General features: G+C 40.8%; 1 protein-coding gene across 8 annotated transcripts in view; it reads right to left on the reverse strand.

Annotated features, from left to right (window-relative positions):
- The window catches only part of cadps2 (Ca++-dependent secretion activator 2), a 221,702-nt gene that overhangs the window by 13,080 nt on the left and 191,343 nt on the right, over nt 1-17,279 (reverse strand). For 3 of the 8 annotated variants that reach the window (XM_054746515.2, XM_015965638.3, XM_015965641.3), the window contains 4 exons: nt 13,575-13,649; nt 10,634-10,717; nt 10,453-10,485; nt 3,244-3,351 (listed from right to left, as the gene is read on the reverse strand). In XM_054746515.2, coding sequence (XP_054602490.1) covers nt 3,244-3,351; nt 10,453-10,485; nt 10,634-10,717; nt 13,575-13,649 — 300 coding nt within the window. Of the gene's footprint in view, nt 1-3,243; nt 3,352-10,452; nt 10,486-10,633; nt 10,718-13,574; nt 13,650-15,037; nt 15,544-16,410; nt 16,481-16,555; nt 16,678-16,754; nt 16,845-17,095; nt 17,245-17,279 lie in introns of those variants that run through there. The other 5 variants (XM_054746518.2, XM_015965642.3, XR_008564370.2 and 2 more) reach the window with 4 other exon arrangements.

A 17,279-nucleotide genomic window follows, 5' to 3' on the forward strand; every position in this document is an offset into this window, starting at 1 on the left:
AAATACCGACAATAAGTGTTTCAAATATTACCAATATACTGCCTTTGTTTATTTTGCAATTGAGAGCTATAAGAATAATTAATGGAGTTGCTTCAAGAGAACATACCGTAGGACTGTTTCTGAGGTCAGGACTGCTCAAACTGAAGGACTTGGTTTCTTTACAAACTTTATTAGTTGTTTATAGAGCAAAACACAATCTGTTACCACATGGACTTCAAAACCTTTTTAACACAAATATTGAGAGAAGCAGGAGAAAAAATGATTTTAAACAACCTTTTGCTGGAACTACGCTCAAACAAATGTGTGTCTCTGTTACTGGTGTGATGGATTGGAAGTCATAAGAAAATAATTTAAAAAGTTGTTCAAACACGTTTGAATTGAAGTATCAGTACAAGAAGAAGACTTGTACTCAAGTAGTGTAAAAATGACTGTGAAAATTGTTAACATATATTCTCACATGGAAAGGAAAAACTGACAATTGATATTATTAACATTGGTAACGCTGTTGAAGCTGAAGAGTAATTGTGTTTGGTTTGTGATTTATTGTGTTCGGCGTTGGTCAGGCTTCTAAGGTTGTAGCAATATTGACGTAGGAAGGGGTGGGAGATCACTCCTGTTCTATTGTAATGAAAACTATTATGTTAAATTGTTGTTGCATTTTTTTATTGTTTTTTTAACATTGCCATGAAAATACAATACATGTTCTACTAATAAATAAATAGTATTTTTAACAGCATTTTATAAGAAAACACAAAATAAAATTTAACATGCAATGTACTTTTTAAATATGATCCTAATTGTCTTTTTATGAGTAAAGAAATCCGCAAAAGCTGCTTGGCAAGAATTCTTAAAACTAAAAATTTCATAAGAAAATTTGGATCATATTTATGAAAGTCTACCTGTTTTAGCTATTGCTATTTTTCTGGAGAATAACTGATTTACTTTTAGATAAAAAAAAGAGATAAAATGTCTAAAAATGAGGCTCTTTTTGCTTTCTTAGAAATCAGCTTTTACTGTTTTTATCTATTATACAATTTTCCTCATAGTTTTTATTCTACCGTTGTAACTGGGTCTTCTGCTAATCAACATGAGAAGCTTGTCACTAAGATAAGAAATACACAAAGATGTAACCATTACCGCTTGTTTAAACTGAGCCGTTTCTGTTTGCTCAGAGAAACCTGGAGTTCTCCTGAAAATGACTTCGGACAAAGTGGTTAATCAGCTGCCTGCTGCCAAGTTTTATCAACAATTATAAAAAACTAGAGAATGGAGAGGATTCTTAATTGAACAGATTAGTGCAGGAGAGCGAAGACAGATGGATGGACCTTGTGGGGGAGGGAGTGTCCTTTAAAAAACAAAAGCTGCATGATAAATCTGAGCTTGGGTCTCAGAGCCACTGAAATGACACTTAAGTCTGTTTATCAGTGAAATAACAGCAGCTGGAAGTTTTTACTTAGAGTGAGACATAATGCCTCATAGAGCCTGGCTGTTTTCATAAACAATGTTATTTTAATACAACTAGCTGCTGTTTACAGATCCTGGTTGAGTAACTCCAGTTCACAGGAACTAACCTGGATCAGAGATTATCAAAGAGCAACACGTGTTGTTTAGAACGGGGTTTATACAACAGACCTGCCAGATTAGGACCAATCCTGTGATTGGTGCTGATAAATGGCTGTGTGATGTTTAAGTAAGTACTAATCTGTGGAGTAAAACAGCAAACTAATATCTATATGTGGTTGAGACTTCAAATACAAATGTTAGGAGGGTAGAGTTGTGTCAGATGATGTATGCTCACAAAGAAAAAGAGACCCCGAGTGTGTTTACAGCTGTGTGTTTACACATCTTTCACACAACTTGCCTTGCTTCTTCGTGCCCGTCGATGCTGAAGAAGAGGAGCAGTAAATGAATTTGTCTGACTCGCTGAGAGGCACATAAACAAGACAATTCCACATTCAAAACACTCCTGTTGGGAGGCCTGATGCTGCTGTCAAACAACATTTGCTTCCTTTGTTACACAAAAAATGCTCGTGTGTGTGTGTGTTAGATACTGAAGGACTTAGCGGAGACACTCCAAGGCTTCGCTGCCACCTCCTACTCAGTGCATGACTGGGAGCTTCTGAGCTCCATTAGACTGATTCTGCTTCACCCCCCCTTCACTCACACAAATCAGCACACTGCAGCTTGTCGCTCACTCCGAACCCTCAGAGGAACCAGCGGGGGGCAGAAATCCATAGCTTGGTTTCGTGCTGCTAATGTGAACAAAGTCCTGAGCTGTCATGTCTGAGTCATTGCAAGCACTCACAATAGTGATGTGAGGCATGTGTGGCGATAGCTGCTAGAATATTCTCATAAATCTGAATGTGGCGGGTGGGAGCGCTCTGCGTGGACAGCAGAGGGATGGGTAGAGGGACGGATCAGACGAGGTGTGAAAGGTTTTTAAACTCCAGCAGAGCAAGATGAATGTTCCCAGTGTTCCTAAGTGATAAGCAGGTCAACAAAAGCAGTCGATGTTTTCAGCATCAAAGCGGCCTGCTGCTGCTCTGAAAGTGGAAAATCAAACGGTATAAACGCCTGGCTGTGAGCTTCACCTAAAAACTACTGTATACCTCACACACACCCTCAGTTTTATTAAAGGATACTGTCACTCTGTCAAGAGCAGAGCGTATGGAAATGTGTCGACTCAACATGACCGTGCATTAACGGCTAAGACAGACAGCCGGGCTGATCTGATGATTTTGTTTTACTGTTAGGTGTTTTTGGTTTAGCTCCCCCCCCACTTGGATCCTTCAGTCATTCTCCTTCAATAATACATCCTGATTACTGACGATGGATTGGTGTTGGTTGGAAAGACAATTGTTATTGTAAAAATAACCAAAAACTTAAATCTACTTCAGTCATGGACGTAATTTGGGGGGGGGCAGGGGGGACATGTCCCCCCCACTTTTTCCAAAGTCAAGTTTTGACCCCCGCACTTTTACCATCCAAAAACAATATTGCGCTATATTAAATTGACACTGGTTGAGCTCTAGGACCAAGCGGAAAACAACCGTTTGTGTTGAAACCTGTTTCCCATTAGAGCATTCTGTAAATGCCCCCACTTCTAAAGTGAAAATTACGTCCATGACTTCAGTGTTTTCTTGTTTGTCAGCCACCTACTTATGCTGGACAGATAAATGGTATTTTCATTGTCCTAACGGACATTCCTGTATCAAAGTTATCATTACCAGAATGAGAACTCACATCAAACACCTTCTCGATGTAGAGCTCATCACTGATACGATCTCGGAGGATGTCTTGGTTCTGCCGAACAAAGGTGATGTAGGTATCTGCAAGATCCATCCCTGGTTTCTGCAGGACGGAGACAAGATGAGGACTTTAGAAGGTGAAGGTTAGGAATTCCTATAAGAACTTCTGCAATGCTGAAAATGTAAACATGGTCAGTCAGCATGCAGAGCAGAAACTACAGTAACCACAAGTTGGCTGATTATGGTGACACATGAGGAGTGGTGTCAGTATGTGAGTTTATGTACCAGTAAGATGGAATGGACTCAACTAGATTGTCAACAAGAAAACATGCATGAGGTGAGGTCCACATGCCATAGTCACGTGTCCACGTGCTATTTTAATGCCGAGTCTGACCAGTATCTTTCAGGTGGCATATCAGATACAGTTGAAAGCAGCTCCGTCTTTTCCAGCACTTGAAATATGCACTCATTACAAGTGTCCGTCTCACTGCTAGAGATGGGTACCGGTACTCGGTACTTTAATAGCACCGGTTCTGACATAAATGGTAGTAACCAGACCGAAAAGCAACGCAGATTTCGGTGCTTCATTTCGGAGATGTCAATCATGTTGGACTCGAGTAGCCACTCATTTTACTTTTCCGGTGATAGTAGGCGGGCCCAGCCAAGTGCGTATTTGGTTAGAGCGGACCTACATTATTCACCAAAATGCCGAAGGCGAAGCGGTCGAAAGTGTGGCTGTACTTCACAGCAAAAGATGCAGACTCAGCAACCTGCAACAGGTGCTTCAAGGTGATACTCTGTAAAGGAGGTAACACCTCTAATTTAATGAAACACTTGGTGACGCATAGCATTATTTAAAAAGCCGAGACATGCACCGTGTTTGATAGCTTGCGACAGCGAAACCTCCCACCGAACGCATCTACTGTCCGTATTGGAGATAGCTTTAGCAACATTCCCCCAGAAGAAGCTGGAGAGGAGGAGACTCGTCCTGGCCCCAGCCGAGCCCCTCCCGCTGTAGCAGAAAAGATGACAGAGGATGGCAGCAGCAGCAGAGGATGGCAGCAGCAGCAGCAGCAGCAGCTGCTCCTCTTTGGGTAAGTAGCTTAAAGTAGTTTATGTGTATTTTACGCTGAGCACACGTTATTAAATGAATGCATGTAGGGTGAGCTAGCAAACACGGTCGTAGCTACATGCTGCATTCTTTTTGGCAGAGACTCCCTTCACGCTGGCCAAGAGGTCTAAATTGACCAAAGTTAAAGTGGAGGAAATACACAGGGCAGTGACGACGTTTGTAGTCAAAGATCTCCAACCATTCTCAACGGTGGAGTCACCATCATTTATGTAAAAATGTTGCATTGCTCTGATATAAAAATAGTTTTGTTCATAGCTGTTAAGCTTTGCAAGTGCTCTGTTAATAATTGGTACAAATAAAGGGTGGGTTACATGTTTTTATTTAGTCTTTTTTATCTGTTTGGAAAAATAACTACATTTCAATTTAAATTCAAATTTATTTGTTTCTTTTCAGGGAGATGTGCACTGCCCTTAATCCGAGGTATCGGCCCCATCCAGAGACGACCTGTCCAATACACTTATACCTGCATGGTATTCTGTTGAAAAAAGCAACCTCATCCAGAAGTTGGCTCAGGTTAACAAGGTAGCAATCACCTGTGATGGATGGACTAGTGTTGCTCAGGACAAAGAAAGCTGGCTGTAACATCATTCAAATGATAACTTAGCAATTTTTACTTCAGACACTGCACAACTCTGGTTAAGTAATGTTGCTGTTGAAAATGCAGAAAAACAAAACAAAACAAACAAAAAATAAAAAAACTACAAGTGTGGCCCCAAAGGGACACAAGAGAATCCTGTCAGTCAGGAAGTGAAGGGTCTGATGCTGAGAAAAGAAATGAAGACATAATAGCCTGATTATCATTGTGAGGTTGGTTCTCCTTACAAATCATCTTTAGTAACTCCAACCAATCAATTATGACAACAGGATAAGAGCTGCGATGAACTAAATCTGATGTGGAGTGGATCCAACGTGTACCCCATCACAGGGATGGGACAGACGGACATCTCACCTGCATTAGAAGCTCTACAGACTATTGGGATCAGTTGGGCAACATTGGCTCTGGGGTTAGGAGTTTGCCCATACCTTCCTTGCTGGTGGTGGTTGGAGGGACTGGTGGTGTCTGAGCCTCAGGTCAGCAGTGGCCACGATGCATTTAATCACCATCAATGTGTGAATGAGTGTAGTGTAGAGCACTTTGGAGTCCCTGACTTAGAAAAGTGCTATAAAAGTTAACATTTGGTCTAAAGTCAAAGCCCAAACTTTAGAAAATCAGACAAGTTTTGGTTTATGCGAGGCCTCATTTGGTGGCTGATGACACATCAGTAGATAAGATGGTAAGGATGTTCATGCGTCCAGACAGGCATGTTGTGATGTTGCACTGGAGTACATAGAGGTCTATGATCAGCAGTGAATACCAGTGAGTTATGGACGGGCCCAACACAAGAACGAGACATTCAGGAATGTGTTCAGTAACTGGGAGCGCACCGCTGGCCCTGCTGTCACTTGAGACGCAAGTCACACCCTTTTCTCTCGCTCCAACAAGCTGGCAAACCAGAGTGGCGGATTGGAGGATTTGGGACAGTTCCAGCTACTGGGATTAAAACTTAACACCAAAAGAGGAAGAAGGAGAAAAACACCCAAAGAAGAAGCTCTGAACTGTCGTCAGACCCTCCCTATTTGTTTTGTCTGCTTCCCGGTTTCTCCACTCTGAGCCAAACGGCAGTAATCCCCTCTGCATCTGGATAATGAACTCTTGGTTGCTCATCAGTGTTTGACAAAGCCACTCAGTGTACAATGTTCCTGTTCGAAAAAGACAGGGGGCGAAGCAGCGAAGTGGTAGGGGAAAGCCCTGTTGATAATGAGCAGTTTGAAGGGGAGGAGCGCAGTGAAAGAACGGGTAATTGCACACCTCTTTGGGCTCAGCTTCCTATCATTTCTGCCAGGTGGATGTTGTGTTTGTAAAACACGCAGAAGGAGTTCTGGAAATTAACATAGCTGCTAAAAATGGGACATGGCTCCACTTCTTAGAGAAAATGTTTAGTTTTTACAGTTAATCTCTAGACATATCCATCAAGATGTTGTTTAAAATAAATTAAATGATGTCCAGTCGAAAAATATTGGCGGCTTCGTAACATATAACCATAAAAATCAGGTCTAAAATAAACGGGCATGGGTCTAAGTCTCTGGGCTATGCCATACTGGACACCATGCTTCCTTCTACGTGAGCCTATGAGGACAAAATGCATTTACTGATTACTAACAGATGGTTAGAAATCTTTCACCATTCATAAACATTGCTGTTTTACACATTTACCTCTTCACTTGTTGCCAGTGATGAACGTGAGTCTGATGTGCTTGTGATTTTGCTAAAGTTTGCACTCCCCACGGCTTTTTGACCCTAATGGGCATCTGTTGGTAAGGTATTACTCCAACACAAAAATACTGCTTGCTTACAATGACTTAATTATCTACTGCCAAAGTGACAGTGTGTTCATTTAAAAATTATGAAAGTTTTGTAACTGTTTGTTACAAATCAGTAAATCCATTTTGTCCTCATGGGCTCCTGTAGAAAGAAACATGGCGTTGCCCAGAGACTTAAATTTATTTTAGACCTGATTTTTATGGTTAAATATTACGAAGCCGCCAAAATTTTTCAACAACAGGGCATCATTTCATTAATTTTCAACAACATTTTGATGAATATTTAGGGTTAGGGTCATAGTCGTTTGAAAAAATACACATGAATGTAATTTCTTAAAACTGTTTATTTTAATTAGACATCATTTTTATTTTCAGTTCAGATGAGGGGGGGTTGTTGGTTTTGTGTTTGTGCGCCTGCGCTCCAGGTTTTAGAAGTCTAAAAATGTCTATCTTAAAGAGGTCCTTTATTCATATATTTATTACATCTGCAGTGGTCACTAGCAGGAATGAACGCCTTGTAAGTCATTCTCTGGGAAAAAAAGCTCTGTTGCTTCTGTTAAAGCACAGACACGTCAGCCAGAGCAGAAAGTGGCTTCAGACAGCAGGTTTTGGAGTCTTATTCCTGATATTTGGGCATCTTGCCTCTCATTGGTTAACAGCAACACGACTCTACCACTGACTCTGTTTGCTCTGCAACGTTGATGTTTTACCGCCACAAATAACACAAGCCTGGAGGAGTTCTGCTGTGGGGTGGAGTTGCGAATTCTAACCCCGGGTTTCCACGGGAACCGTCAGCAGCACGTTACTGCAGCAGCACGTCTTGCTCGCGTAAGCTGCTGCTTGGTCCTTCCCACGAGAGGCGAAGCAGCAGGGAAGCAGCTGTCACCGACAGAGCATGAAGTCACACGAGTGACTTCGTCAGTAAACACAACAACAAGCAGGAGAAAATTACAACATGGTTTGTGTTTTATGTTCTGTCCGTTTTATAATCGCCAATACGGACCTGAAAAACAAAGGAGACCGCTAGCTAGGTGATAACTTCTCACGGGGACACACAGTTAGTAACCTTTTTTATAAGTAAAGTAACCGGAAGGCAGTACGTTCTTTATTCTGAAAATCTCGGTAGATTCTCTCCATTTCCGCGTCCGATTTCCTGTCTTTCCTTCCCCAAAAATGTCGAACTTGACCCGTTTCAGAGGCGTCGCGTGTAGAAAATAGAACCGGCGCGTAAAGGTCGCGACATTCTGCTCCTGAGACGCGGCCGACTCGCACTGCTGACGGCTCCAGTGGAAAAGGTTCTGTTGACCACAGCGGTTCCTTTCAGCAGCTATGACGTGCTGCTGCAGTAACATGCTGCTGACGGCTCCCGTGGAAAGCCGGGGTAACAGTTAGCTTCTACTGGTCGAGACGTTCTCTGCTGTTTCCTGGACGGTAAACCAGCAACAGCTTTCCCCGTGACAGTGTGATGTAGATCTGTCAGGCTTTTCTAATCCTAGAGTTTCACCATCTATTTTCTATCAGAAGCAAATGCAGGATAGGTGTAGGAGGCTATTTTCATACTCAGCTTGCATGTTAAATGACCAATCACTTAAAAAATTAATAAGTAAAAAATTATTTTCTCAAAGACCTCATTAAATGGAACCTTTTAACATTTATACGGCTGCGTCGCCAGGTTTCCCATCTCCAAAATGTCTAAAGTTCGCTTAAAGTTGCCACATTTTTTCTTCACAAGGTTTTCTCATCACAAGTCACTTGCACAGTTTTCAGACCCTGTTTTATACTTAAGTAAGCTCATAAATGAGGCCCTGCTACTTGTATCTTGACTCTCAGTATTCTAGTCTTGACCCAAATGTCATGACAAAAGGTGAGGGCTGGAATGTAGAAGCACTGGAAAATTAAGAGCTTAGCACTCTGGCTCCTAAATAGCTCTATTTGACACGAAGACTCCCTCCACCCTTTTTCAGTTGGGAACCACAGACTCAGACTGGGAGATGACCCTCATCCTGTCAGCTTCCCACTGTGAACCAGTGTTCACTAGCGATAGGAGACACCAACAAAGTCACATAACCTGCAGCGAGAAGCAACAAAACCCTGCAGTAAACAAACCAGACACCTTCCTTCCACAGCAACCAGAACTGGGATCTAACCAGTTGCTGGACAGAGGATCACCGGCCTTACTTCCAAGTTTTGGAAGAGTGAAGAAGACCTTCACTAAAGTCGCTAATGCCCTCAAAAAACGCAACTGCAACTATGTTCACGAGGCGGGTGCTGCTAAGGGCACCTATCTGGTCCCTATGCAACCAATGAGCTGCAATTCCATTCTCAGCACCGAGTCAAGCCTTTTCCCAGCAGGGCCTGTTCACACGGGATGCTCCTTGATATGAATTATTGCGTTTTTGTGACACTATTATGTTTGTGATTTATGATTTTCTTCAAACCAAGCTTCAGCCCAATATTTAACAGTTGTAAACATGACAGCAAATGACTTCACACCATCAAAACCAAAAAAGCTGTTCTTATAATACTGCATGATGAAAACTTAAGGTATACATTGTTTTCAAATGTATTTATTAAGAAAGAAACATGTGGGCAGAGTTTTCCCTGCACTGATCTACCAAGAGGAGCTAAACCCCTTTCTGCTGCAGAACAGCCTCTCCGTCTCAAACTCAGAAAGTAGAAAATAAAAAAAAAACACACAGCTTTGACTATCATGTTGTTTGAAATTGCAGTGTCCATCAGAAAAGGATAGACTGCTCAGCCCTTACCACGAAAGGCTAAACGAAGAAGCGAGAATCAAAAGTTTTCTGTAAAAACATAAAACCTACAAACCTTTCCTCCTAAATGAAAGTAAAAAAGCCAAAACATCAGAAGGTTTGGGATTGGGGACCAAGACAGGCGGAGAAGTGAAGAAAGCCTTCCACAGAGATTTCACCTCCTGTTCTTCTCCAAAGAGGCTTACCCGTCTCAGGTTTCTTCATCACAAAAGACCAACAGGCCGAGGTAGCTGTTACATTATAATTTAACAGGGTGAAGACGGCTGGGAAGGAAGTCTGGATGGGAACCAGCAGCTTTATGGGAACGATAGGAGGTGCAGCAGCAGGGCATGGGATTAAGAGACTTTCTGCTCGTTAAGATTAAATAACACAACGCAGCTCTTTCTCACAGCTGCCGTTTGAAAATAAACGACTCAAATACTAGACAGAAGTAGTTCTGATATAGGGTTAGCACCCTAAAGGCTCTTAACCTGACCAGTGACTATTTTATCATTCTGTGTCTCAGAAGAAAGTGGCAACTCTAATGTGTTGGCTGTTTGACTGTAAGCTCATATTACAGCCTCCCTGCACCAACAGGACCTGCAGCTTCTGAGCTCCCACAGCAGCCACCAAGTGGTGCTCACGCAGACAGGATCGCCGTTTAAACAACATGACGTCAGAGCTTCACAAAAGGAATGGATCAATGCTAAAGTAGCTCTGATGCTGGCTTTGCATCGGAAGTTATTCAGTAGAAATAAGAGCAACGCTTTTAAATAGCACTGCATTTAACACAAACGCTCCAAAAACAACAAAATAAAACAAGAAAACGGGCTTTTACGAGAATGTTTGCATTTCCAGGCTGATTTTTCCCAACATTCCGATGGTCTGAATGAAGATGGAAACACAGGTGTGTGGTTGACAGGATGAAGAGTAAAACAGCAGGCAGATTAGCACTCACAGGGACTTCCACATATCTGGCAGCTGCTTTCACCTTTCAGGGCAACAAAGTAAAGAGGAGGAAAGGAGGAGAAGATGGATTATACTGAAGCTGAGCTGAGGTCTGGTTTCCAGCAAGAAGCCTCCGTCAAAAGTAAAGTCAGAAATTTCAGGTTTTCAATATGAAAAGCACAACTACTCACAGTCAAGGAGAGGACGGAGGACAAGAACGTGCCTTTGTCGTATCTGGACAGCTTCGAGAGGACACAGTCTAGAACAGCAGCAAACTGAAGGCAGAGCGAGATAATCATTTATTCCCGACTTCAGAAGTTTTACGTCAAACACTTTGTGTCAGGAATAAGGATGTATTTAAATAAGCTTTCTAAAAACATTTTCACAGCAGGAAAGTGGAAAAGATTGTTATTTTGTTTAGTTTTGCACACTTAAAAGGACATCCGGCTATGAGGACGTGTGCGCCCCAGTAAGCCACGAGTTTTCTGTTGTACCAAACTATGTTGTTAGAAACACACAAAATATTGCTGTTTATTTATAAATCTATAATATTTAGTACATTTTTGGACATATGTAGGACGCCATGTTTTCCGCACGCAATGCACTCTGGGGGCGATGACGTGATGGGGTGGTGATTGGTTGTACTTGGAAGAACAGCTATTGACGCCAGTGTTTGTTTACGCACTCACCGTATGAATAATGAAGTAAAATGCCGCATTGTGCTGCCTTTGGCTGTAATTTCCAGTCAGAGGGCAACAAGGGGAGTGATGTGAGTTTACACAGCTTTCCCACTGGCAAGAAGAGGAGACAGCAGTGGGAAGATGCCTGTGGACGGACACAACTTCCCAAAGATCCGCGGCTGTGTTTCCAACATTTTTCTCCTTATGCGTTTGAGGCTTAAAGTCGACCACGACTACTTAAAGAGCTCACCAGAGGGCCTGGGAAGGAGAGAAGGCAGAAGCTAAATGCTTTACCGACCATTTTCCCACACAAGGAGCCTAAACGCCCTCGGAGAGACAAGAGACGCTCTCCTGAGCCAACAACCCGCTCCTGCAGCTGCCGCTTGTCACGTTCAGCGAACCATCGGACACGCCACTCGCCACGGATGAAGCTGAACGTTCACCTCTCCTGTCAGTAAAACAAGCAGTAAGTGTAGCAACACAGTGTTCTCCACATATATAATATCTGCAACAATAAGTCGTTTCACCGAATATCCTAATCATCTATGAAGCACACGACAGCTCTGGATGCTAAAATTCTCCTAAATCATTCATAATTGAATAAGTTTGATCACACGATAGTTTACCGTTAACTTCTGCCGACTAAAATGTGAGCTCTTAACAACAAACACTCTCCCTCTCTGTTACCATGGAGACGCATTTGCCGCACATGCACCACCGGTTTTGTCCTGCACTCGCTTCATCCCGCCCTACTTGCTCTTCATGTTGACGCTCGTTTTGTGAAACATGGTCAGTGATGTCATCATTAATGTTTCACTCTGGTTCAAACTGAAAAGGCTGAACAGATGACATGTTGATGTCGCTGAACAGTCGCTACAGGGACGCAAAGCCGGCCAGTACAACCGAGGTAAAACCAAATGACGTCACTACCCAGAGTGCATTGCAATGCTAACAACAATGGCGACCTACGAGTTAAAATATTTTTACAAATTTTATAAAAATAAAGACATTAAGAAGGTTTTTTACACCATTTTAATATAACTGATACTAACATTTATTTTTTAAGAACCACAAGGTTGTGTAACCTGGGCTCCTTTTAAAGGGTATCTGCAGGTTTACGGGAGCCAAATTTAAGACTTTTTAAGACCTTTTTTAAGGCCACTTTGACCAAATTTAAGCAAATTTTAAAATTAAGTTTAAGCTATAATTTCCAGCTATTGCCTGGAACCGGTGCTAACCACGTCGCAAACGTGGGATTAGCCATCCAGTTACCCTTAAACCAAGACATTCTCACACCCAAGGCGTCAAAATATGACGCGTGTGACCAAGTGTCAATATATGACGATTCGGGACGCCCCAGCGCGTCAGGAGACGACGATCAGGGACACGCTGGGTCACGTGGCTCCGCTGACGTCACTGTTTGACGCGCGCAGTCACACGGACATTATTTGACTATTTAACCTTCCCCTCACCCCAATCCTAACCTTAAGGTCCATAAACTGTGACCTTAACAGGGGATCTGCAGGTTTAAGGGAGTCAAATTTAAGACTTTTTAAGACCTTTTTTTAAGGTCACTTTGACCAAATTTAAGCTATTTTTAAAATGTAATTTAAACTATAATTTCCAGCTATTGCCTGGAACCGGTGCTAACCACGTCGTGAACGTGGATAACCATCCAGTTACCATTAAACTTGCACTTCCCCATGGCACAAGCTCCCACTAGCTTAACCAGCTAATGTGCTCTTAAAATAGCCCCCTTTCACAACCAACTGAATGTGTACGGTTCCGCTTACGTCAATATCGTACAAAAAAAATGCTGAAGACTAACTGGAAATTCACAAAAATTTTACAGAAATAAAATAATCTTGTTTATTGGGTCTTTGGTAATTTAAGACCTTTGGAAACTGTATTTAAGGATTAATTGTCATTTTTAAGGATTTTTAAGGCCTTAAATTTGGAAAAGCAAATTTAAGACTTTTTAAGACTTTTTAAGGACCCGCGGATACACTGTATATATTTTTAAGGGACAGACATGTATTGTCCCAATAAATAATAATAATCACAACATTACACAACATTTTACAAAACAAAATTATATCAAACTTAACTTTGATGTTTCCTAAGAAGATAATCTAAAATAATAGCAATATCAATGCAAGAAATAAATTTATTTCATTATCATTTTGATATAGACAGTTAATTAAAGCAATAAAAAGAGAAACAATAAAATATATGAATTGAATACATAAGCATAACCAACAAATATATAGATTACAACAAATTGTCTTTTATTTTTATAATTTTTCTAAATAAGACCAAAATAAATGTAAAATAAAATAAATGAAACCCATTTTAACACCTGGTAAAAGACAAGAGGAAATCCCAAAAACACAAACCATGTAATTGAATAAATAAGACAAGAATTTGAATTCCCTTTCAGGAATGCATTTACCTTTGCGATGAGGGAGGAGATCATTTCTTTGAATGTGTCATCGATGAGAACATCGATTCTGGAGTGGTACTGTTGCTGTGTTGGTTCCAGCATAGTGGTGAAGACACGTATTTATGAGCAAACATGGAGGACACACACACACACACACACACACACACACACACACACACACACACACACACACACACACACACACACACACACACACACACACACACACACACACACACACACACACACACACACACACACACAAATAATTTATTACTTTGATGAAAATGATGGACACAGATCTGAAATGACTCCTAGCCTTTCTGAAACACAGTGATGTTTTCTGAGCAGTTAAAAACAAAAATGAAAGCCTTTACAACTTTGTATGAACACACACACACACACACACACACACACACACACACACACACACACACACACACACACAGGCCCTCCCAACCCTGTGAGGCATGAAAACCCCCATCCGTGTAGCACTGCCGAGTTAAACAGCTAATAGGATGCATTGTGCTGCTGAATAACATTCCCATCTGTGCTGGAAAAGCGAAGGAATCTGAAGGATACTTTTTGTGCGGCTCTCCTCAATTAGAGCAGCCTTGTATTCCTCCATAGCACCGGTCCAGCTGTGAGGACCAAAGGCTCACACAAGATTCAATTAATCCGCCATTTCACGTCTTGTTTGCCCCCACCCCAAACCTCCATGAAAAATATTCATGGCACCTTTTCCCTTGAAGGAAAAAGGAGAAAAGAAGGCTGGAGCTGAGCGCTGAATGGCAGAGGTAGCAGGAAAGTTCAGCTCACAGCAACAATGCCCTTTCACTGGTCGTCTAAAGAACACTCAAATAAAAAATTTAAATCAACAAAGCACACAAATCACTAACAAACTGCAGGTCCTGGAAGGTCACTGCAAAATTTAGGCACCCACACCCGCCCACCCATGCACAAGTCTGCAAAATGGCAGCTTTCTTTCTGGCTGATCTTTTATCAATTAATACACCTGTCAGCATTTTCTTTTTTAATGAAGCAAATAATTGGAACAATAAAAAAGCAGACAAGAGAAGACATTTACTCTGTAAAAGTAAAAAAATAAATAAAAAACCTAGTTTACGGTAAAATACCGGCAGCTGTGGTTGCCAGGAATATAGTCTGTAAACGAAAATACGGTATACTGGTTTTGTAATCCTAAATTTTACAATGTTTTTTACCCAAATCATGGTAGGAAATAAACTAATATATTTGTCAATTATACAGTAATTTCATGTAAAAAATGCAACTTTACATAGCTTTTTACGGATTTTTACAGTTATAAAAAAGTTATATTATATTAATATTTACATTGATTTGTTGTTAATTTAACAGTAATAGGATAAACCTTATTATGGCAAATAACTAAAAATAAAAATATAGTAAACCTTATTAAAACCTTTGACAATAAAAACCACAGTGAAACTGTATAAGAAATTGCAGCATTTTATTTATACTTAATACATTTTACGGTAAATTCCTGGCAATCACAGCTGCCGGTATTTTACCGTACATTTGACAGTACAACGAGAAAATAAAAAAAATTACTTTACATTTAACATTTGCAACCGTTGAATATAGAAAAATATAAAGATGCTCAAATAACTTAGTGAAAATTACTGATAAACAATGAGAAAAACTGACATGGCATTTAAAAAACAAAATAAACATATTTGTTCTATTCCTACCCACAGCATAGATCTTGAGAATACAACATGTGTTCATATATTATGGCTGGTAATCTGTGGAGGAATAAATAAACATGAAACACAATATGACCTGCCCCTGACCAATCAACAGTAATGAGTCACTAGGTCCTGCCTTGGTGAAGGAAAGCACTCCGTGGAGTTTCTAACGGCATGGTGTCGAAGATACAAGCTCTGCAGGAAGACTTCCACGTCGATCAGGAGTTCACTTTGGTCTAGCAGGATCCCTTCTGCAGGAAAAAATGGACAAAGTTTCTAAAGTTTGATCAGTTCTTGAGCAAAATGCACAGAAATTAACATACTCTCAAAAACAGATCTAAAGATAAATTATTTCTGAAGTTTTAACAATACAGATCTTCAGCCTACTTATGTAAAAGTGATACATAGATAACACAGCCCTAATCACAATCATAATTTATTGGAAGACACTGTATTACAGTCTCCTATTGAATTATCAGAGAACTTGAAGTTAATGACTGAATCAGGGTGTATGCAGGAACCTTGTAGTTTATTTTAATACCTTTTCAAGACTCAGTTTGTTCTAGCAAATGAAGTGACCGTTAGGTATTAAAAAATTCTAAAAATTTCTTAAAAGGCAGACATTTTTGCTTTCTAAACTAAACCTTTCCTCATAAATTTAAAAGTATTTCTTCGACATTTTCTGACCTTACAAGGTCAGAAAAGTTTAATTTAGGTAGCGAAAATGTCTGCCTTTAATTACAAAGAAATTCTTAGTTTTCTCTAGAAATTTTTTTCTGGCAAATACATAAAATTATTCTCGGAATTAAAGAGATTTAGCTTGCAATTTTGTCACATTCTGCAGGCTCCCGCCATGTGAAACGGCCTTTATTAGAGGTGCAGTTTCCTCCATTTCCTCTCATCCTCCTCATGGTTGGGCCCCTCCCAAGACCCCCCCCCCCCCCCCCCCCGTAGCTCCACCCCTGGAGTGTGTATCCTTTTCCTCCCACTGTTAGTCCTTCAGGTAAAGTCATAACCAGACAACATGAGTTATCAGGTGATCAGCCAGGCTAATGATGAGATGCAGAAAGATAGCAAATCCAGGACAGTGCACAATATTAATCTGTGTTTTTGCTCACCTCATGTGCTCTTATAGAATATTAACACATGCCTGCCTCATGATGTAGAGTCCATATTTCGCTGAGTGTCCTGCAATAACGCAGGTTATTAGTTAATTTACTTTTGATAGCAAAAAACAAAATATTTAATGTAAAAGTTATTTACAATGTGAATCAGCTCACACATCACCACCAAGTGTCACAGGGCCAGAATCAGTAGTCTCCTTCACGATGTCATGATGTAATCTAGCTCCAAGCTCACATCAAAAACACACATGTAGCAATAAGCTATGAAAAAAAAACATAGTTAACGTTAAAACTGAAAGGCTGTAATGAAGACTACATGATTATTAAATATAACTCACCAGTACTACACCTGCAAGGCTTCATGTTAGTCTGGACCATTTGTTGCTGCAGCAATCAGTCTGACAGCAGATTTCTTGGGTTCATTTAGCCTGAAAACATTAAATTATATATAACATTAGTGTTGTGGGAGGTCGCTTCCAGAGATGATGAGAAACATGTGGAAGGCAGAGCAAGGATGGAGCTACAGGGTTTTCTGTTAGATCAGGAGGCCCTGAGGTAAAACGGGATGTTACTGTGAGTCTGGGATGATACTCTTCTCCAGTGGTGACCTACCAGGCTGAAAATGTAAGGAAAAGAAACAGAATACAGAGTACAATATTATTATTTAGATTGTTTTTACCTGGATCAGTTCATAGAGCTTGTCCTTTCATTCAGATGGAAGCTGCTCAGAAGCTCTCCACCACACCTGGGTCTGTTCAGGAGTGTAGAAGCTGCTCTGGGTGGAATTCCCATCATGGTCCCAGCGTCACACACACAGCTGCTGGGAGGCTATGTGAAATATAAAGAAACAGCAAATATATTTA

This window comes from Nothobranchius furzeri, chromosome 14, assembly GCF_043380555.1.
Source record: "Nothobranchius furzeri strain GRZ-AD chromosome 14, NfurGRZ-RIMD1, whole genome shotgun sequence".
In the NCBI taxonomy this organism is placed as follows: Eukaryota; Metazoa; Chordata; class Actinopteri; order Cyprinodontiformes; family Nothobranchiidae; genus Nothobranchius; species Nothobranchius furzeri.